At 47.2% G+C, this 23,932-nt stretch overlaps 2 protein-coding genes across 4 annotated transcripts in view; one reads left to right on the top strand and one right to left on the bottom strand.

Moving 5' to 3' along the window:
• The window catches only part of LOC135900689 (acid-sensing ion channel 4-A-like), a 33,475-nt gene extending 20,095 nt beyond the window's left edge, over positions 1-13,380 (top strand). Inside the window, exon 10 of the mRNA XM_065430226.1 lies at positions 12,117-13,380. Coding sequence (XP_065286298.1) covers positions 12,117-12,198 — 82 coding nt within the window. The 3' untranslated portion in view covers positions 12,199-13,380. The remainder of the gene's footprint in view (positions 1-12,116) is intronic.
• Positions 13,381-13,576: 196 nt separating this feature from the next.
• Positions 13,577-23,932, bottom strand: part of cu (NADP/NADPH phosphatase nocturnin) — a 73,572-nt gene continuing 63,216 nt past the window's right edge. For all 3 annotated transcript variants that reach the window (XM_065430141.1, XM_065430142.2, XM_065430143.2), the window contains 2 exons: positions 17,717-17,943; positions 13,577-14,618 (listed from right to left, as the gene is read on the bottom strand). In XM_065430141.1, the coding sequence (XP_065286213.1) occupies positions 13,726-14,618; positions 17,717-17,943 (1,120 nt within the window). In that variant the 3' untranslated portion in view covers positions 13,577-13,725. The remainder of the gene's footprint in view (positions 14,619-17,716; positions 17,944-23,932) is intronic.

Here is a 23,932-nt window from a genome sequence, read left to right as displayed (position 1 = left end):
AGACGGTACGGGCGCGGCTGGACGGATGGTAACTGGTCCTGAAGACCTTATGAATACATGAACAACTCTAAACCTGGATTTTAATTTATTGCTAGCTCCTTCGTGTTAGCACGCTCAACGGAAGGTGCATGTTTATCTCCTACCTTGACGCAGGTTTCGTCGCAAACCGCCGTTAATTTTCTATTCGCACGTGCGTTGTGAAACAGCCTACATGCAGCTACCATAACGCAGTGCAAGTGTAAAGTTTGCATCTGTTTGAAAGCCGGCGTACGCCAGGACCGCTGCGCTCCCCCTTCTCTCGTGCACAGAGAGAAACCGGCTCACTCACGTCGCCGACGGAATTCGCCGCCTTTACGACTCCGGTTACGAGTAGCGTGCGGATGGCGCACTGATGAAGTTCAGTACACGTGCTACAAGAGCCGGATAACTTTTCCCGCATCTAAACCGTCCGTGTGGACTGCCGACAGCTTTGGGGCAGCGCACAAATGCCGACGATCGCATCCCCGGTTGCGTTCCACGAGGAGGCATGCAGGAACATAACAGTACAGTTGTTTGCCCGGAAACGAACTCACTACATCGCTGAATGCAGCTTTACAAAAAACATACTCACCAAAGAACATTTCTAACACGAGGAGATGCTAACACTTCGCTTTCGTTCGCGTCGAAAGCACTGCTTGCTACCAGCATCTTTTACTTCCTGGAGAGGCCGGCTCCTCGCAATCGACTCGTACATGTAGGGAGCAACGCCGAACTCCTCAGAGAAACGCAAGCTCTCGAAATTTACCATTACCGTCTCAGCGAAAGAACAGCGCCAAAGTACCTTGCACCGTGCTTCATGTGTAGCGGCAGCGGTCGGTCCGGACGAACACCATTGTTGACGTCACGAGGCGCCCGACCAATCACAGGCGGAAACGAGGCGCGCGAGCTGCCGCGAGTCTGCTGCTGCACTTTTCGTCGGAATAAAATCTGCTTGCGCTTTCTTTCGCTCAATTTCGATGTAATATTCGAATTCGGAGGGTTGAAAACCATTACGTACAGCTCTTCACTAATTTTTTCTGGAAAAGCCTTCAGCTTCCCTTTAGAGAAGCGCAAATTTATTTCAACGTACCAGTCAGAAACCGAACTTTATATATATATATATATATCACTTGTCGGAGAATATGAGAACTTGCAGGACGTTTCACAGCCTGAGTCCTCTCTCGCGCCACCAAAAATCTGGCGTCTCTCGGTGGCGTAATCTTCCTTCGTGTAATTGTCGTACACATGGCTGTCACTATAATACTGCTTCGCCTTTCCGGCGAAACTGCAGTCTCTCTCTGTCTTTCTTTTTTTTTTCTGTGAGTCCGAGTATAAGCGCTGCTGCGCATGACTGCTGTTGATTCTGATTTCGAGTGAATCCGGCTCGGCCTCATTTCGGTTCCTGAGTGAATTATACAGGGTTCTCCATGCTATCATGCACCAAGACTTACAAAAAAGAGTAGTAGCATTACTCCAGCCGCCAGCAATATTTTTGTTACTGAGATTTTTTTCGATAATTGCAGTTAATTATCTAACTTGAGAAGTACTGTTCCAATTATGAAAGTGTGAATGGGACATTTGTAAACACCCCCAAATGACTTCTAACTGCGGTGTTTTCAGCAACGTACTAATTGCGTACAATTTCTTTCCGACTGGCAAAGAAACCTTACGAAATATGGAAAATACCACGTTACGGCGCTCCCACCCGCATCATAAAGCAGCGCCCTCAAATAGGCTGATTGAAAGCAACTGCATTGCCTGTCGCAAACCCGAAGAGATAGCGCATCGCCTTGATAATGGTATGGAAGGAGCACCAACCGCAGGTCTCGCGTTTCGCTGTTAATCCTTCCTCTTATACGGCACACTTATTATTTATCTCTCAAGACCGACTGACCACACTGATAACAAAAGCCCGTTGATGATACGGCAAAAGCGCCCCTCTCACCACGCGCAAAACGCGAAAATCAATGGAGTAGGCATCATCATCATCGTCGTCATCATCATCATCATCAATTGTGGCAGCAGCAGCCTGTTTACGCCCACTGCAGGGCAAAGGCCTCTCCCATACTTCTCCAAGTATACCTTGGTCATGTACTAATTGTGGCCTTGTTGTCCCTGCAAACTTCTTAATCTCATCCGCCCACCTAACTTTCTGCCGCCCCCTGCTACGCTTCCCTGCCCTTGGAATCCAGTCCGGCTCCGGCCCTGAAGTCTCCTCGTAGCCTCGTATATAGTGAGTTTCAGCTAACTCTACCCAGAGTTTTAAAATATGCATATACACTCTAAGACGATGCGACCAAATGCATGTTTGCATGTATGCTATGTTTGTTTGTACGCGGACAGATTGGGAGCGCTGCAATCACGGCGCGCAAGCGGGTGCGTCACGTGTTTTTTTTAATTTTTATTATTATTTCGCGGGCACCCACAGCAAGCTGAAAAACACAAATTCGTAATGCATAGCAAGTGAGAAACTGTCTTGCAATGCCCTCTCCACCTTTCTAATAGGAATTATTTGCCTAACTGCGTTGCTTCAGAAGTTGGTTCAATAATCTTGGCTAAGTATCTAATAATAAAGCAAAATACGAAAAATAGCGTGACACACTACATACAAAACTGAGCAACATGCATTAGGTCGCGTCGTCTTAGAGTGCATCGGTATATATCTTTAAATCTGGCTAAAGTTAGCTCAAGCACCCTGCATATATATATATATATATATATATATATATATATATACACAGCAGATATAGACCTATTTATCAATCCCACATGGTGCACCATGGTTTCCCCGGAAAATATTATTTGAATTTGCATGTATTTCTTGCGAATATATACCATCTTAATATGATGCGAGGACCAAAGGCAATGAGTGCCTGACAGAGGTCTCTGATCCCGACCAGTAGCAGCAATTCAGCGCACATAAACAATGGACATATGCTACAAAAAAATTTTAATAATTCAACAAAGAATTGCGCTTGGTGTTTGCCTATACAGAACTAGTTTATCGCTAGTTTAGGGTAATAGTATCGCCCAGGTTATACGCAATGAAATATAATCAACTTAAATGACTTGCAATATTCACAAGAAAAAAAAAGACGGCATATGTGTGCGACCTTCGAGAATTACAACCCAATTTCCAGCGAAGCTGTTTCTTTCGAACATGAGTGTAGATACTTGGGCTTGTTGGTGTAACATTTTGCAGTTCTTCCTGCAGCGCAAAAGCACAAGGACGCAGAAGAGAAAACAGACACACACAAGCGCTAACTTCCAACAACAATTTATTTATACACTTTTATACCGTCACTTATTTATTTTTTATTTTTTAACCGTTAAAAAAAATAAGAAATAAAAACGAGAGGAAAAGTGTGGGTATAAAAGTGGCGTCCGTCCCGGAAATAAATTGTTGTTGGATGTTAGCGCCTGTGTGTGTCTGTTTTCTCTTCTACGCCCTTGTGCTTTTGCGCTACAGGAAAAACTGCAATATCTTTCGAACAGTTGCAATAAAGATTTCAGTTTCCTGTAATTATATCGCATACCTTAAAGAGCTTCCTGTATATGACTGTTCCATTCGAAACATTGCACGTACGTAATGCTTTGGAACTGCGGCCATTTTTTGCTGCTCTCATTTTACGAGTATTTTTGTGTGTTTTTCGGAGGCGCCGCTCCCGAGACCTTCGGCGATGGAAGCGGAGTCAGCTAGACGTCCGGAGGATACAGACGTCACGGCGTCAAGCGCTCCGAGGAAGCGCAATTGCATCTTGTGCGACACAGGCAGCTAGGACACCCTGCTGTACTACTCTGCTTCAGAAGATCTGTCGGATGATGGTGACTACTTGAAAGTTGTAAGGCAAAAACGAAAGAGGAGAATCGTCACGGCTTCCTCGTCTTCAACAAGGACGATGGCGATGGCAAAGAACAATGACACGGCTCATACCATCCTCTTCTTGCCCGAGACGCCGACCGACGACCTGAATCGGCTAGACTGGCAAGCCACATCTGTCACAATAGAGGCTCTTGTTCCGAGGGAGAATAGGGATGAGAGAATTAACACCCGCAAGAACGTCCTCGCGGTCGATGTCAAGAACAGATCAGCGCTGGATATCTTGAGTACAGTCGAAATGATAGCCAAGATGAATGCTCGCAACATAATACTACAGGACAGCGATACTTTATCAGGAGTCATGATGTCGATGATTCAATAAACGACAAGGACCTCTGCCTATCTTGATTGAATCCGCCACAACGGTTGTAACTATTACTGAAATCCGTCGCACTGGAGAATCACGTTGTGTGAATATAACTTTGAAGAGAGGAAGCTTGCCGTCACACGTGAAAGTGGGATTTTTTCGTCATTCAGTGCGACCTTTCGTTCCAAGACCACTTCAGTGCAATAATTCTTTAAAGATTGGCCATGTCAGCGGTATATGCAAAAATTCAGCTGTGTGCCCAAAATGCTCTGAGCAACACAGCAATGATGCTTGCCGAGCGACTGGCTTCAAGTGAGCCAATTGTTCGGGTCACCATGATACATCCTCGAAAGACTGCCTGAGACACAAGACAGAGCTGGAAGTCCTTAAACAAATGGTGAGAGACAACTCGACGCACACAGAGGCCTCCACCAAAGTGCGACGGCGTCATGCCCGCCGCAGACGATCTTCGTCTGCTAAAAATACTGATACCGTCCTAAGAGAGACGCTACTTCCTGCAGCTGGTGTTCCCAAGGCGATCAACCGCACTGACAACACGGTGTCTGGTGACGCAGTGCATACCTTTACTGCAAACCTGGCCCTGCACTTACGGCATTAAATCCTCCAGCAGATCAAAGACCGATGGTGGAATACCGACGCACCAATGACGGCACAGATCGGGTGCAAAGTAAAGACAAGCAAGTAATCGAGATAATCACGTCTGTAATGAAAATCATTCGTGTGATGATAAATGACATGCAGACGCCATCTTCTCGGGTTGCACTGCAAGTGTTGGACGTTCTGGATCCGGTTCTTGCGAGCCTCGAATAGCAAGCACAAAAGCTGTACCGCCTCAGCCGTTCTTCAGACAAGTCAAGGAAGCGTCCATTATGCAATAGCATGCCGATGGACTGAAATCCCGTATAGCTGATTTCCGTTAATGCGTTTTCGTCAATCGATTCCTCATTATTGTAGTCTGTGAACCGAAGCTACATAAATCTGTTCGGCTCTCGGGATATTAACCTTACGTGCCATTGACTTGTAATAACTTACACTAGCAAGTTGATCATCTACATACGGTGCGAACTGACCTATGTTGTTCATCCAGTATGGCCTCGTGGTAGTAATCAATATGTCTGTTTGACCGTCAAGAAATACAAACTTGCGTTTACTCTATAGTGGGCGCTTACCTTTCTCCATCAAGTCGTTTCAATAGGCAGAGATTGGGGGTCATTTTAGATACGACTTCTAGTCCATGGATTGTTGTTGGGGACTTGAACGAACATCATTCACTTTGGGGAAGTATCGTAAATTCCAAAGGAAAAAACCTCGTTTTCCTTGCCTTCGACCGTGAACTCCGCTGTCCAAAAGATGGCAGTCCCACGTTTCTGCGCGGCCCGACGTACAGCAGTTGTTTAGACTTAGCTTTTTGACTCGCGATGCCTTACTCGCTGCGTTTATTAGTTGCCACATATAGAAACTCACGGAACTGACCGCATTCCCTCCTACCCGAAGACAAAAAAGATAACCAAATCGATTTCATCAAATTTTCCACAAACAATCGATTGGTCCATGTTTAAATCACTTATGGAAGACGTATGCAACAGAGGCTTTTTGTCCACACTGAAAATTCAGATCGCCAAGGCCATGCACGATGCTATGCGTTCATTTCGGTCATTAGAGAAATACAGAGATTTTGAGGCGTAAATACAGATCTCCGTGCAACCCGCCGGTGAGCGGGGCGACGGTACAGACGAACTAAATCGGCTTACGACCTTGAGAGGCCAGGCTCATTCAAAAGAAAATTCAGCGTCGCATTGCTGTATATTGCAAAATCAACGCTGGAAATAATTTTGTGAGTCCCTCGATCCGCGTAAACCTCTGTCGGTTGCCTGGAGAACAGTCCGTGGACTTCGAACAGCTCCTCAACAGCGCCCTCCATTTAAATCCCTAGCTTTCCATAAAGGACGGCCAGAAGTCGATGTAGCCAAAGATTGCTGTGCAAGGATCGCGGGCCCGACGTTCCAGCCTTGCAAACCTATTCCTTTTGTCCCCCCTTGCTCCCGGGATCCTCGTATGGGCGCTTCTTTCTCCATCGAAGAACTACATGCCGCAGTCGCTGAGTGCAGGCGATTTTCGTCTCCAGGATCCGATATCATCACGTACACTGCACTTGCAAACCTTGGTCAAGAGGTCAGAGATGCACTTCTTGGCCTACACAACACAACATGGCGTGACGGCTTGGTCCCTACGACGTGGAAATCGAGCCTCCTTGTTCCACTCATTAAGCCTGGCAAATCTCCATTGGAATTGTCGTCTTACCGTCCAGTAGCACCGGCCAGCTGCGTCGGCAAGGTAATGGAGATAATGATCCTTACACGGCTAGAGTGGCACTTAGAATTTTACAACGTCTATCCGGAGATAATGGATGGCTTTCGACGTGGACGCTCGTAAATAGATAGCGTTATTGATCTTGTAACGTATGTGCAGCACCAGAAACGCATGAAACGAATTTCGGTGGCTTTATTCCTTGATGTTAAAGGTACCTATGTCAATGCAGATCACCATGCAATTCTGGACGCCTTAAAAGCTGTAAGGACTGGTGGACACGTCTTTCGCTGGATGTGCAGCTATTTGAATGGAATATATTTCTTTATTTTGACTGAAAACGGACCAACGTCGTTTAGCTATACCAGCCGTGGTGTACTGCGAGGCGGAGTATCGGCCCTACCTTTTTCAACCTGGTACTCGTTGGTCTCGTCGATTGTTACCGCAAACCGCACAGCTATCCGTATATGCAGACAACATTTGCATATGGCTTCAGGAGTGACACGTGTCCAAGTCCGTACACGACTTCAGAAGGCTTCAACGGCCATGTCAATATATCTAAGAAGGCAAGCCCGGGAGCTTTCACCGGAGAGGTGTTCGCTCGTTGCTTTTACTCGCAAAGTGATGGTCCTGTATGCTTTGCGGATCAGTGACCAAAATGTACCATACAGATGAACGCACCGATTTCTTGGGGTTATCAGTGATAGAGACTTGTCTGGGAGCCCTCAGGTCTCGTACATGACAAAGCGTTTGGCCGCCATTGTGGACCTTCTCGCATTTCTCGGCGGGAAGTCCTGGGGTGCAATAGTAGCATCAGTGTTGCAACTATATAAAGCACTATTTTTGGGCTTCCTGCGGTACAGCTTACCTGTACTAGGAAATACTTGCGCTAGAAATATCCGCAGACTGCAGAGTGTGCAAGCCCAAGCACTCAGAACTTGTCTTGGTCTCCCAAAAAATACTTCATTGCTTGCAACAGTGGCCATCGCCAGTGACGCTCCTTTGACAGTCTACATTGCTGCAGATGTCCTGAGAGCACACATTCGACACTTCACTCGAATTCCCTCACACCATCTTGCTTGCTTCCCAGCAAAGAGACCACATTCTACATTTGCCAAAAGTATTGTAAGACATCCGTCCTACTTGCCCTCACAATTCACGCCTGCTACACGATTATCAGACCCATTGTGGTGTCTACACCAGGCGCAAGTGCAATTGACAATTCCGGGCATCAGAAAGAAAGCTGGAGCGCCGTGGCAAGCTTTGAAGCAAGCAACTTTGGAACACACAACGTACATTGATTCCGGCAACATGTAATACACAGATGGGTTGGTAAAACTCAACAGCTCTGCTGCTGCAGTCATCATCCCGGCAAAACCTAAATAAATCAGGTTCAAGACTTCATGTGTTACCACGTCGACGGGTGCAGAACTTGCAGCACTCCGTGCTGCACTTGATTTCATTAATCTGGAATCACCGAAACAATGGTCTTTAGGGATTCCAACGCAGCCCTTCAGTGCATACAAAGCCGAATGCACCATGGACCCAATGAATAACTGGCCTCAGAAATTCGACAGATATATCATCGCAGCCATGATAAGGGGCAAAACATAATCTTTAAATGGCTTCCAAGACATTGCAACATCAACGGGAATGACCACGCAGACGAAACCGCCCGATCTGCACATGAAAATTAATGGTCAAGTTGTCTTGGTTCCGATTTCGCGAACAGACGCTGCGGCTGGGCTGCGATTGATGTCCCGTGAATGTACTTTGCCCTTGTAGAATTCGAACATTTTTACCATGCGTAGTTTGCGTTCATTGTCTCCGTATATACGGATGCATCTACCGTCTGGGTTAACACGACGTGAACAGACCATGCTGTACCATCTGTGGCTATGCGTTATCCTTTCCTTGAGGCACGTGCCCAGGGGATGAGGGGCTGCCCCCCCCCCCCGCCTAAATTAGGCGGCATAGCCCCCCCCCCCCCCGCCCACGCCACCACTCCTCACAGACATTTCTGAAACGCCACCAAATCAATCTTTAGACTTCACACCTATTCGGCGTTCAAGAGTTTGCTACCTTTTTCACTCCTTTTGGGTGGCGGTAGTAATCGGCATCTCCTGGGGTGTGAAGGACAGTTTTGTGATCGATTTGGTGCCCGCGCGATTAACTCGAGCTGCGTTCAGTTGTCACCATCTAATGCAACGGTCACGCGCAACGCTGGTGCTTCGTTAGTTCAGCGTTCTTTGTTTAGACCGATCCAAGGACCAGGGTAAATATTCAGTTTGTATTCAGCTGGTGTGTATGCTCGTGGAACGAGTTGCGGCCGGAGAAAACGTCACATGCGTTTACCTTTTCATTTTGTTTCATTATTTCGTCAAGTGACTGCTGGCCGTGACACTGGCAGATGCTTGGAACCATATACCCGTGATAGGGGTTATGTAAGGTGGAAAATAAAATCATGCTAAACATCATCCTGCATCAAACCCTGCAATAACCGTTAAACCCATAAGCAATATCTGTGTCACTCGTTTACTCGTCTCGTATTTCCCTAATTCTACAGCACTTCTCGTGCAAAGTTGGCAACTGGAAAGAACTGTCGCAAGAGTTTGAAAAATTAAGCGATGCACTAGGGGAAGGAGCCGAGGCGAACAGGAAGTAGAAGCAGAAATTAACAAATTTAACCGTTGTTTGTGAAAGTATTTATAGATCAACGTCTGTTCATTTAAGAAGGAAGTACAGAAAACGCCGCCGCGTGGAGAATGATTCCGTGTGTTTTTAATCACGCTTCTACAGTTATCAGGCGAGCCGCCTGACGTAGCCACTTCTCTGTTGTGGTTGTGTGGGTGTTTTTCTATGCTTCCGTGACGGGCGCAGTACGCCTATAGAACCGCAGCTTTATAGAACTGCAGCGTCCTGCACTCTACACTCTAAGAACAGTTTACACCCTTCGGCGTGCCCCTTCGGCCACACAACAATAATCGTTATCTGCCTTGATGCGTTTCCTTTCTTTAACGCTGAGAGCCCGGAACTTTCCAGTAACGAACGGCACGCGCATTATCAGCATAGAACAGTTTACACTCTTTGGAGTGCCCCTTCTGATAACGCGCGTGCCGTTCGTTACTGGAAAGTTCCGGACTCGCAGCGTTAAAGAAAGGAAACGCATCAAGGCAGATAACGATTATTGTTGTGTGGCAGAAGGGGCACGCCAAAGGGTGTAAACTGTTCTTAGAGTGTATAACCGCTGGCATGCTACTCTGTATAGGGATGGGGAATGGGATTAAAAGATTCCAGAAGAGAGTGGGAGACAAAGAGGATAAAAATAAATATGAAATGTCCGAGTGAACCTGATACTAACATTTACAGGTGGTTATTAATGTGAATCAGTTATTCGAGTTTACCATGGACCTTCACCTAAACCTTGATTCTTTGTTCCAAACCGATGTCATCTATCTTGATTTCTCCAAAGCATTCGACCGTGTTCCACATCAACGTCTTATGTACAAACTTTCAGGTCTTCACCTTCACCCACTTGTTTTAGACTGGATTCACAACTTTCTCACATCTCGCTCTCAGTTCACCGTAATAGGCGGACTTCCTTGAAGTTCTACTTGCGTCACCTCCGGAGTACCACAGGGGTCTGTGTTGGGCCCGCTTCCTTCTTAATTTTTATTAACGACGTCCCACTCAACATCTCATCCACCATCCGCATTTTCGCTGATGATTGCATTATCTACTGGCGTATAAATACTGAAGACGATCAAGCTGCCCTCCAGAACAATCTGAAGCTTATTGAAAATTGATGCACATCGTGGATGATGGAATTAAACACTAGGAAGTGCAGTTTTATGCCAATTTCTCGGAAGCGGTCTAATTTAATTTATCCTTACTCTTTATTTTCTGAGGACCTATTGCAGGTAGAATCGTATCGTTACCTTGGCATCACAATCAATAGCAAATTAACTTGGGTTGATCATATCACAAAAATCACGGCCGACGCTTCACAGTATACTTGGTTTTATCGGAAGATCACTTCCCACTTCCCCCGCTAAAATACGAAAACTGGCATATGAAACTTTTGTCCGCAGTAGGCTTGAATATGCATCCGCGATCTGGAGTCCTCATCAGTCCTACATAATTAACATGCTTGAATCTGTCCAGAACCGTGCAGCACGCTTCATATCGTCGACATACGACTTTCATTCCAGCGTAAGCTCCATTAAACTATCACTTGGCCTCACTTCCTTAGCTCTGAGACGAAAAGTTGCACGCCTGTGTTTATTCCATAAGTTATATTTCAATTTCCCCTATCTGCGCGGTTCCCTTATATCTCCTCCCATTCGTACATCGCGCCGCCTATTCAATTCTAATAGCGTCCAACGACTTCATGGCTCCACTAATGCTTTTAACAAGTCCTTCTTTCCGACCGCAATTGAAGAATGGAACCTGCTGCTCGATTCAATAACTAATGAGCACGACGCGACAAGGTTTAAGGCGATGCTGTTAAATCATCTGGGTTGACACGTTTCTTTTTGCTCCGTTTTGTGTTCATGAAATTTTATCCCTTTTCCTGTATTGAGTTTTTTTTTATTCTTCCCTGTAACCATTGTGTACTCGCCCTGCTGCCCTAACCTTTCGCCGACGTGTGTGGCGCTTGTGGCTTCAAGGCAATATTGGCAAGCACCGTGTTAACTATTGCGTTCCTTGCTTCTTTTTATGTCCCTGTGTTGATTGTTATGTTTTTGACCTTTGTTCTTTTTCTACCTTATACACGCTCCCCCCTTATGTAATACCCCGACAGGGGCCTTTAAGGGACAATAAATTATGATGATGATGATGATGGTGGTGGTGATGATCATGATGATGGTGGCGGGTAAATTTAGGCTTTTGTACATGAAGTGTGCAATTTTTAAAGCTTTCCTATTAGACGAATTTCTGACGGGTATTCGAACAATAAATCCAAAACCCGTCGCTGTTTTGAAGGGCCGGTCATTGGACCTAAGATGCTCTAACGTTAACGGTTCGTGGCAAATCACGTCCATTTGTTGCTCAAAAAACTGTAAATTACACCCTTTGGGTTGTGTCTTGCCACACAACAATAAACGTCATCTGTCTTGGCCGTATTTCCTTTCTTTAACGCCGCGAGCCCGGTACTTCCCAGTAGCGAACGACATGCGCGTTGTCAACATGACATAGCATTGCCGACAGGAAAGTAGCGGGCGCGGCGCTTACAAGAAAGGAAATGCGGGCAGGACAGATGACGATTATCGTTGTATCTATCTATCTCACGTCGATGCGCTGACCCAGGTTGTCTACTAGCTTGCACTGCCAGGTAGCTCGTGGTCGTGATTCCGTCAATGCGCTTTCTTTAACTGCATGGATATATAACAGGATATATGCATGGCATGCACTCTTGACATCTTTGCATGACATCATTGACATGACATGAATGACACCCGCTAACTCTTTGCGGAACCCCAAATCATGCTGGATAGCCAGCCGCCAGCGATATGCTTCGCATAACAGGAATTCCCACATTGCGCGGGATGTGCATAATTATCTTTTTCTTTGCCTTTGCAGAAACAAGGACTCTCTGGTGGCCAGGGTGCGGAGCCATCGCAGCGATGAATCAAGAGAACACATTAGACCTCGTATTCTCTGACATTCCGTCACTATGTGGATATTAGCCGACATGTAGGACGTCCTCACCTCAAGGCAGCAAATTATACTAGCCGTTAGCACCACATTTAACGGATAGCTGGTACACTAGACGGAACGGTCATCATAGATGTCACAATAAGCGCACTGGTCATCGAAGATGCCATTAAGCCCCGCTTTGTTGTCTGGCTCTTTCACAGTACTTCTTGTAGTTCTTGCTATACTAGTAAGTCAGGAAATAGGTCGTCGCACGTAGAAGCTTCCTTGATTTTCGCCACGGGCCCTATGGATCTGCTTTGCAAGCTTCCATGGAAGCTACACGAACTCCTATGACTTAAATGAATCCCCCACCTGTGTACAGCTTGGAGTTTCTCCGGTGTACTTCAGCATGCTTGCAATGCGCCCACACTTTTGCGCACGTGTCAGCACCGTTCATGATTTCATCTAGCCTTACACACTTCATTTCTTGTATTGTGCGTTACCCGCGTCTACCAACTTTGCTGGAAACACCTTAATAGTCTCCACTGACCATTCATTACCTTGCAGATTTTCTACAGTACGAGTAACTGCGAGAACTCATACACGATTTGTTTACCGGGAGACTTACCCACGCTCCTGTCATTTGTGACACGAAGTGGCTACTATAATGAGGAGTCCTGGAGCGATATTTTCAGCCAATCACTCTTGCAGATATTTTCAGCGGACATCACCTGCTTATGACAGCGGGCAGGCTGCCCATTGATGCGAAGCGCCCAACAGCACGTCATGCAAAAGTGAAACTATCCCCCGAAGCCGTCGACCAAGGACAACGGAAACAGACGGGACACAGCGGAAGAACGCGGACTACTTTATGTCTGAAGCGGCGACGCACTATAGGTCGATAGTTTGAGTAGGTTGCATTAAGATATAATCGTGCATTGTAGTCTAAGAGTCCAGGCTCGATCCATAACAGATCGGTCTACAATTATTCATTATTGAAAAGAAAAAAATAAAGTAACATAGTGTGTCAGTACTCCTTCAAACTGAAATTCGCTTTCCGCGCTGGCGGGTTTATACCGTACTGCCGCCGTCAGACTTTCACCGGAAGAGGTTGGCTTGGCACCCAATTCGGCTTCCCTTGCACGCCAACAATGAATCGATAAACAACCATCGTAAACAGTCGTGCCGCGTCTGCGCGAAAGGTCGGACTCCAGCCTGATAAAGCCTGCAGCCATATCGTGTGGGCAACACACAGCTCATAATGCTGCTACCATCTCGTCTTATAAGCACAAATTAGGGCAGCCTTTCTTCCCGTTAACCATTCCGCACATACGTTGCGCCTCACTTTGCCCACACTGATATTTTTGCAGCTAAGTCAGAAGAAAACACAAGCACAACGAAAATTCGCTGTTTTACATTTTTACTGTCATACCAATTTCGAGCGAAAGAATCTCATTACAAGCGAAGCGCATACAACAAGCTGCGACAAAGGAAGCTATTTACACAGAGCGATATGAAGGTGGCCGCGCGCCGATTGGCGCCTGTCGTATCGCTAGGAAGCAGTGCCGCGGTGGGAGCCTTCTTCGTTGAGGAGTTCGTTGACCTGCTGGTCGGAGATTCGGAACGGCAGCGCCAGGTCGGCCACGAGAGAGAAGTGGTCGGACGCGTACGCGAGCGAGGGCACCCGGCCCGGTCCGATCTGGTCCTCGGTGGGGAAGTCCAGTCGGGCCTCGAGCTCGAAGTCGGGCCTCGTGTAGAAGATGTAGTCGATGGTGTGGCACACCTCCCCCTCGCGCCTGATCTTCCACGTGGTGTACGGCGGCTCCTCCTCGCGGACCCCCCCGCTGCCGGGCCGGACGGCGTAGCTGCTCTCGAGCGGCAGGTCGCGCTGCGCCATCAGCGTCCGGTAGACGGGCTCGCTCGGCTCGGCGTTGAAGTCGCCGGCGATGATGACGGGCCTGCGGCCGCGGTGGGCGCGCACGAAGTCGAGCAGGTCCTTGCCCTGCTCGTTGCGCAGGCTGGACAGGAGGCCGCCCTGGCGCGCCTTGAGGTGCGTGGTAACCAGGCAGAGCTCGGCGTCGTCCAGCTTGCGCCGGAAGATGCACAGCAGCGTCACCTGGTTCGACTGGCAGGTGAACACCTCGAGGACGCGCTTCTCGCACCGCACCAGCTCGAACTTGGCGCGGTCGTAGAAGATGGCGCAGCCGTCGGGGCCGTTGTTGCCGCGCACGTAGCAGCACGGCGAGTCCGGCTTCGGGTAGAAGGTGCCGTCGAAGCCGACGCTGCCCAGGCTGGCGCTGAGGAACTTGTAGTGGTCCACCTCCTGCAGGCACACCACGTCCGGCTGGTAGCTGAGGATCTCCTCGAGGATGCGCCACCGGCGCTTGCTCCAGTCCAGGGCCGCGTCGGGGCAGCATGCGAAACCGTCCGCCTGCTCGGCCAGGGCTGCGGCAGGAAGAAATACGTTGTTCGAACGCGGACACGTTAATTACTCCGAAGGCTTCTGAACAGTCCAAGAAAATACGCATAACCTACTGCACCGACCAGGGTTACAGAATGTTCTTTGCGTTTCTTCCTTATTTGTGCACTTTCGGGGACTAGCTACCACAAAGCGCCTCGAAAACATTCACAGCTCTACAGACCGTTCATTTCAGTCCACTGCGCATGCTAACACCGGTTTCCGTACAACTACAACGTGCGGTATATTTGCCATCGTTCTCGCTTCCTTACTCTGTTCCCCCACCTTCTAGTATTAAAGAAACTATGTTTGACTAACTCTAAACCGTGAACGCGTCATCTGCCCATTCACATTAGAAGCGTCTATAAATGTACCAGAAGTTACGGGAAAACTTGGCTCTCTCGTAGCGTCGCAATGTTTGACGCACTGAATGGCTCAAAAAGTAACCTCGTTTAAGACGAATTTCCATACGTTAGACCTCTGTCACACGACACGTGTAATGTCATTCACAATAAATGACATTCATACCGGATGTCATTGCAGTATTGCGTCCCCTGTCTACACGGGTATTGACCATTTTGTGGAGCAGTTTGTTCTAGAGAAACGAGATGGCGCTTTCGGCGGCGCGCCACACGTAGCCTCAGCGACAGCGCAAGAATACGAAACCATTACCGCTTTCACCTTGCTTCTGTGCGACCAGCTGTCGTAAATTCAGCTGATTTTTCTCCAACGCACTGTTCTCCAATCATTCTGGATGGAATCATGTGGACTGAAGACGTGTGCAGTAGCTGGCTGCAAAAATACTGACTGGCATATTACGGAATGGAATGAATCTGTACGGCCAAGTTCGCGGACCGCTGCTGCAACTGTATGTACGTGTTACCGGCACTTCGAGATGTACGGCTTTCCTCGAGGATGCAGAAACTTGCTCATCCGCCAGCGTTGTATTGCTAACCTTCAAAGAAAGTGCTTCAGCCCCGAAACGTCGGCAAAAGTGAGTACCGCTCGTTAAATAATGACAAAGGGAGTGGCGCTGCTACCTGTCATAGTAAGTTTCACGCACAGTATATGCAAACGTCTACCCCAACTGGCACGGAAACTTCCACCCACGGTGCTCTATCGCCAACGTGTCAATAATTGAATGGGCGCACACCTGAATATATGCGCGCCATATACGCACTATAAATGACGGACTACGCCAATAGAACACGAATGGTCGAAGCTGAATGCTTTGTGACGCTCCACAAGAGTAACCGAGTTACTAGCGCTAATTCATCTTTGCTGCAAGGTATTAGAAGGTACAAGACGACTACGTTTCCAGCCTTGCGCGCAGCAAGAACAAATCTATCGGAACTGAGCACACCCGCGAGCGATTGGGCAGAAAATAATCAGATAGTGACCGTACCGAGGAAACTTACCGAATCAGAAATGTGACGAGCCACTGCTTCAAAATATTTTCCAAATAAAGAACGAAGAGCAAAACAAAGTAATCCTGATTCAATTCAGGTGCGGAAAGTTTCGATAGCTTGGAATACATACACTGTAAATATGTTTACACCCTTGTCGTACTGGTAACGCCCTACCGTTAGGGCCTTAAAAAATTATAGAGGCCGACAACGGAGCTCTAACTAGACGTCCGGTGACAAAACACGCAGTCGAAAACTATGCAATCATTTTGACAGCCTTACGCGCGCAGAAATATCCGACAGAAGAATTTCACAGGGTGAGATATTAAACTCTCCTGCGGGATATTTCTGGGACACAGCCAGCTGCTCAGGCGCGTCCAGTGCGGATGACCGCGCTCGCACGGTCTACAAGGGTTGGCGGCGTTGTCTGCTGTACATCAAAACAGTTGCTTTTCGATCCGCAAGCATCACAGTATTGTAGTTTCGGTGCATGTCTGGCTGCAATTGAAAATTGATATGTTACGGGAAAATTATTACGAATGCGAAGCAGGACGGCGGGCGATGTCACAGTAATGGGCGATGACAAATTTACAGTGCAGATGTATCCATCCCATTGCAATATTAAAGTTGAGCACCTCCGGTTTGAAATCATTAGTCGCGGGCGTATCTGAAATATTCCTATCCACACAGCTCTACGACGCAAGCTGACCAGTTTCTGGATAACTTTCGGGGGATCTTTCAAAGTGAAAAATCGTCCAACGCACGTCGCGGCATACGCATTAAAGTCAATGCGATGTACAGATGTGGCTGTTCTCTAAGGAGCGGGGACATCTGCCTGGTGTTTTTTTTTTTTTTTTAAACAGCATCAGTCGTTTTCCTAATAGCGTCAGTCGTTCTTTAACACCGTGCGAACGTAGTTTGACGGCTACCCGTCAAACTACGTTCAAATTTAAGTCATATAGTGCTCTAAATAATGTATTTACAACATTAACGCTAGCAAACGTTTTCATGAAGTTTTGTGAGAACAGGTTACTTTGTGCGCTGTTGAACACAAAGCAACAAAATGAAAAAAAAAAGTTCTGGTGTTTTACGTGTCAAAACCACGATCTGATCACAGAGGCAGGCCATAGTGGGCGACTTCGGATTCATTTGACCACGCGTGGTTCTTTAACACGCACCTAAACGTAAGTACGTACACGAGCGTTTTTGCATTTCGCTCCGATCGCAATGCAGCCGCCGCGGACGGGATCGAACCGGCGACGTATACCTCGAGCTCAGGAACGCAACTCCACAGCCACCGGACTGTCACGGCGGGTAAAACTTCCGAGATACGTGCAACGACCTTGCATAGCAGGAATAAAAACGTTCAGGTGAAGTATAAGCATCGCAAGTGAAATTGCGTGTTGTTACACATTTCGGAGGTACATATGACACGCGAGACGCTTCAGACAAGAGGGCAGGTATTGCGCACAAACTAGGGGACGAGTATACGTGAGCACGAACGCAAGCGCAACACCTGCCGTCGTGGATGACGGACACGAATTAGCCCAAATCTTGTTCAGGCACTGAGCATGTGCTGGTGGGCTAGTTGATTAAGCATGATTACAAAGACGGCGCCGAATAAAACAACACACGAAGAAAAGAGACACGAGACAAGCACGTAGGCAGTAGGCCCTCACCTTGTGAGAGCAAGTTCCACTGCAGCACCCGCACGGTCTCCGGACCGGGTTGCTCTTGGTAGCGTCCCGTGAAGTTACGTTTCAGCTGAGGGGGCAGCGATCGCAGCTCTTCGCGACAGCGAGCGAGCAGTTCTTCGCGCGTGACGGAGCGCTGCTGTTCCATCTCCAGGTCGCAGTCAGCCTGGTCCTCGTTGGCAATCTTGGGGGCCGATGTGAAGCTGCCCATTCTGCGCATAGAGAGAGAGAAGGCATAACGTGAAACGAGCGCCGCAACGGTAGCCAGTAGCCGGAGGAACTCGGATAACCGCCACGAGTAATCGAAACAAAGACAGCGGAGTCGCGGGAATATGGAGACTTGGAAGTAATCAACAGATGGACGAAAAGAAAGTCTCAGCCATCATTTAGAGCCCTACGTGGCCAAGGTTTCGACAAGCGAACTTGTCCTCGTGAGGGCCTGACCAATCCAAGTCTCCTTGCCTCCAGGCTGGTGCTTCCCCCTTCGTTCGCCCTCAGTTCATCACTAGTGATCTCGTGCTACAGGTCTTGCTACTTTGAATACAGGCTCGATATGCAGCGGAAAAAAGAATGCTACCCCCCAGACCAATCTACAATAAGTCTACAGTTGACTTAAAATTCCGTAGGATGTAATTATACATGCATTTATACGCAAAATAGAGGTTTCCTTTGCTATTGTAAGCTCAGAGATCTCGGAAACATTTATTTGGAGCTGCCTCTAATGTCACTGGCAACATCAAACAATCATTGGTGACGAATACGTCAGGTAGGTGTAAGAAGTAATTCTACACGCATGCAAGAGTCGACTCAGCAGGCCACAAAAACATCGGAGAACGCTACACCAAAACACCTGCAACAGATCGTGTAACAAGCCTGCAAAGAATGTCCGCATACTTACCCGCTCACACGCTGACACATATCATAACATTTGTTTTTAACAAGTGTTTGGGTTTAATATATGTGCTCCTTTTAAGATTAATGAAGAGAAAGCGAGCCGGGAAAGGTTAGGTTGGAAGAACTCTGACGCACACCGTGTCGACATTGTCCACTTTGCGCTGTCGGAGGTATATAGTCAAGCTGCAGAGCATGATGTAATGAAGGTGCGAGGGCGCGGCTATCGGTTCCACTTTATTCTTGAGATGGCAAGATAGCACGGTCGTTCGTACTGGGTGTCCTGCGCGCATGAGCTTGCGAGCGTAGTTTGCACAACTGCGAGAACACTACTGGTGTGGGCTTTCTCGAAAGACAGGGTTGTACAGGTGTCACTTTTGATAGCGCACTTCACTTTGATAGCGGTCATGGCCGATTCGGATCGGATTTATCGGTTGTGCTCGGCCCGTTTGCGCAAGCTGCGCAAGGGAGCTAATCGTAGTGGAGAATTTCGATCCGGATTGGGCTTGATCGCGATAAAATGTGGCCGTGAGACACCGGTATTATACACTGGGGAGCAAGGTTTCAAAAAATTTTCCCCGAAGGTTACAGCTTAATGCTGCTGAAAGCAAAGAAGCTTCAAGCAGATTCACAAGAAGCAGATGTATTCATCTGCCCCTTGTGCCCACATTCCTGCTATAACGAAGTATAGGAGCTTTGCTATATCGCTACGCCCACTTCATTCACAAGCATGCAGGAAGAATGCCTATGACGAAGTTTGCGCTTGTGACAACAGTGACGATTTCTCGCACACCCTGTTGACAAACCACTGGCTCCACTGAAACATAGCGCTGACATTGAATAAGGCGAGATGCAATCAGTCATGAGTAGGCTTAAACACGACGCTAGCCGTGTCCGGCTAACGCGAAGACAAACTCCTCACTGTGATCATCGCAACAGAAGTCTTATTTCAAGACAGCAGACAACTGAGGCATGTTTTCCGTCTTGCAAATAAATACACTAGTTCATGGTTAAAAACACGCTTATCGTCGGTGGTGATCAGTTTTGACTGAAAGCAACAGTGACAACTGCGGACGGATAGTTCACTGGCCAGCAGTAAAAACATGACACAGCAGGGTCAACGCACTGAAGATTATTAAAGCGCCGATCTAGTAATAATGATCGCGGTGTCAACGGTTCCTGCCAGTCGCGTATTGTCTCAATATAATTTTGTTTTTAACAAGAGATGCACCACTGCACAAATGGGAAGTCTTTTTTTTTTTTGTTTCCGAGTGGATGTTGATGTTTCCTGCACTTGGCAGCATGAAATTATGAGGAGGCTGCCCTTTTAGAGAGGACAGAATAAAAAGAAATACGCACTGCAGTATAGGCCGATCGCGCAGCTATCACCTGCTCTGTGATGTGTAGGAAATGGCATCATCAGCCATATATATATTTTTTTTCTTTTTAGTTAGCGAGTTCACTGACAGATTAGGCTGTATTATGATCCCGAAACAGCTATATACAAAGACGACAAAACAGCACTTTGAGAACCCTACTGGGTGACAGTTGCACAGGTCAACAAAAAGCAAAAAGAAAGAACAGAAAAGATTGGTCGAGAAAACTCCGCACTCCCGACGCTGAAAGTACTCGCTGCCAAATTCGGAGATAATTTTATGCGCAATCCGTACTGATTGCATGGATACCACAGAGCAAAATTTCGGGGGAATGTTGCTCTGTGGCTAGTCCGAAAGCGTCAAGCATAACTGCGACCCATAGCACTGGTAACTCTCTGCCTCAATTCATAAGCGCATTGGCATGCACTTACGAACCGGCGATCGCCGCGTACCGGCTGAAACAAGCAATTTATTAGCAATAAGAAACACGCAATAAGTGTTAGGTCGAAACTGATGAAGCTTGATCGCAGACCAATAAGTGTAAAGGAACTGTTGAGATTGTGGCCAAGAGGCCACTTCAGAAACGTGTACTTGTTGCTTTTGAAGTTTTTGGACGTCATTCACATTTCTGACAAATATTTGAATAAGAAGCGCACGAACATTACATTATATGTATGAATATGTATGTGTGGTATGTATGTATGTGTGGTATGTATGTACGCATGTATGTACGCATGTATGTACGCGTGTATGTACGCGTGTATGTACGCATGTATGTACGCATGTATGTAGTCTGCTTCTGATACAGCGAATTGTGCAAATTTGTTATGCTCTCGTGACATCTTGTGCATCTGTAGCGTACCTACAGTGTAACATATTGAACTGTATTTCTCTGCGGTGATACTTTGGGCTTGGGGATTTACTGTAACGTCGTTTCATGACGTGTAACTTTCACTTTTGTGATGATGTGCTGCTTAGAACGTATTTATATGTTTCTCATTTCAAAACGAAGAGCCAGCACCACACCTCTTGCATGCCTACATTTTCATATTTTTTCATGCCAATAATTATTTTTTAACGAACACGTTAGGTCTAAGGCAAATCAATTCTGCGGAATTCCGCACGGTGGAGGAAGAAAAATTCGTCCTGGTCTTGGATCAGGCCGAACTTTTTCTTCAACTACGAAATTTTGTTTCTGAGAAACCGGTGGGTGGGTTTCCTTTATAGCTTAGTGCTGCATAAGGATAGATGTCATTTTTTTTTTCTTTCACGTTAGGACTAACTAGAAAACACGTTTCCACTTCCACTTTCACCCTGTAATGTCGGCATGATTTCGCTTTGAATGCATTAGTGGCTTACACCGTCTTTCGCAACAGGATAAGTCGCGGTGTGCAAATGCACTGCCAAATTGTCCCACCACCACTCGGGACCGCAGCTAATATTTCCCATCTCTCTCTTGGGTGCGCATCAAGCCGAACAACTGCTCTACTGCCCTGTTTACACGTCAATCTGCCAGTATCTTCTGACACAATAACACGAATTGACCTGAACATTACGGAGAGATCCTTTTAGCTTGCGCAAGCATCGAGATTGGCTTCAGCCAAAGATACGGCGAGCACCGCACCTTATCTGTGTATGTAGATCGCCTAGCCAGAAAACCAGCCACATGCCAGATTCATAGGAAAGGGCCACTGATACGAGATATACGAGGCACAGACGAGTGGCAACAGTCGAAGACGAGATACGCCGTTCAGTTGGCGCCCATGGGGACTTGTGCACCGCGATTGGCACATAGGACACTTTTGGCACATAGGACTCATAGGACACATAGGACAGTTCGCTGCATTTCCCTCCACCAGCCTTTTATGGCTATTGTCTTTCGTCGTCTAGCATCTCAGCGAAACACGTTTAGAATGTATGAAAACCAACACATCTGGGCCAGTGCTTCTCGCACAACGTTGAATTTGGAAATACCAACGCCATGTATGTGCACGAACTCGTACCCATTCCAACGTTACGCCCGCCCCGTCTATTTTGGTTCATTATCGCTATCCGAGCCCGGTATCGCGAAAGGTCAACACGAGCCGCGTACTCCACGGCAATCAGGATCGCTGACGTCAGCTTCCGCGTCGGTCATGTGCTACGTGCAACTTGTCAGGCCAAAGGTGCGCGATAAGAGCCCGTCACGCGCGCACGCGATAGACCTGAGAACTTTTTTTGGGCGGACGTTATCGTCCATGCTTTCCCCTCCAAATGAAACAAACGTGCAGCTTGTGTGCCCAGTCAAGCGCGATGCGGATTCGTGCTGCAACACTTGAGCTGGGTGCCGCAATGTCGTTTCCGCCGACTTCGGCGCCTGCATTTGCGCCCCTCATCCGACACACTGTTCATAAAGTCGAAATATAACAAACCCGCATGTAACAAACCCGCAGGTAACAAACCCGCATTTAACAAACCCGCATTTAACAAACCCGCATTTAACAAACCCGCATTTAACAAACCCGCATTTAACAAACCCGCATTTAACAAACCCGCATTTAACAAACCCGCATTTAACAAACCCCTTTTGCGTTTTACATGTACTTGAATAGGCCACGTCGGAGTTGGGCCCGAGCTAAAGCTTCCTCTTAAGTACGTTACTTAGGTTACAGACGTACGACAAACGCTGCGCGAGACAGTCAGCCATAGTATCCTTCCTGGCAAATAGGGCAGCGTGCGCTATCTCTTTCCAGGTGTGTTAGGCAGCGATTTTTTTACAGTAAAAGAACATGATAACAATATGGTTAGTCGTAATGTACAGTCTTTTGCCATTTTTGTTCATATTGTAATTTTTTTTCATTTTATTCTATGCCTCCCTATTACTGTGAAATCGACAGCAAACACACCTCTTCCGGTGCTCTCTCTAGTTGTTTATTATGACGACAAAGGATCTCAACTCACAAACAAGATATCACTCCTACGCAAGAAATGGGGGGAAAGCCAGCGAGGGCAGAAAACCGGCGCTTAGGTCCTGCGTCATCGTTCCTATGACTCAGCACTTGGCAGCGAAACAGCGTTGTAGTAAAATAGCGCTTTAGCGATTGCCATGGTACGGCGCTTATGAGGCGTTATTGTTTGTTTATTTGTTTGTTTTTTGTTGTTTCTTTAAGGAAAATACGACAACAGGCACTGTTTATGACAAGGGGCGCAGGGTCAGGGGCTATACGGGTGGGGAGGCCTTGGTCGGGATTTTGCATTACACAAAAAAAGGAAGAAGACAAGAGGTTTTTGGCTTGGCTGCGCGAAACACGTAAGCGTTGATAACAGGCGATATCCACCTATCTACACTTCTCAGCGATATACTCCTCTACGATGCAAGAATCAAAGGTCGACGGAATGGAGATAGCGAGGATTGCTATAGTACAACGAAAGATGCGCAATAACTCGAGAGTCAGTTGGCAGCGTAACCTTAGACAGCGAGACCACGAGGACCGGAGGTTACACTGGAACAAAAATATTAAAAGAAAATGAGAAGGAAGCAAGAGATTGCTGCTGGACGACTTTGCTCGTTTAACAAGATAAGAAAGCTTCACTCAATACCTTATCTAAGCGCGCTGTCATCTCTTTCTCGAATGCTGCAAGTCAGGCGACAGGATGTTGAAGCGAGAGGCTACTGCGGGCAGAGTGCAAGAGGCTGTGTAGTACGCATACTCCCAACCTCTCACATGGAGAACCTTGGGCCATTATCAAATTGACAACAACCGCTGCACTTTTTCTTCATCTCTATCTCTCTTAAAGGCGGAGCCTATTGCACGATAAAATACCGTCTACTAAACACTAAACAACGAATGTTTGGAAAGAAAGGTACATTGGAATTCGTACACTTAGTGGCTGTCATTAAAACTATATACGCGTAGGTTGACAAGAAGCTGGCGACTGAGAATCAGAGAAAGGC

The sequence above is a fragment of the Dermacentor albipictus genome, chromosome 3, assembly GCF_038994185.2.
Source record: "Dermacentor albipictus isolate Rhodes 1998 colony chromosome 3, USDA_Dalb.pri_finalv2, whole genome shotgun sequence".
Classification (NCBI taxonomy): Eukaryota; Metazoa; Arthropoda; class Arachnida; order Ixodida; family Ixodidae; genus Dermacentor; species Dermacentor albipictus.
Note: the sequence above shows the minus strand (reverse complement) of the source record. Positions and strands in the feature narration are given on the sequence as shown.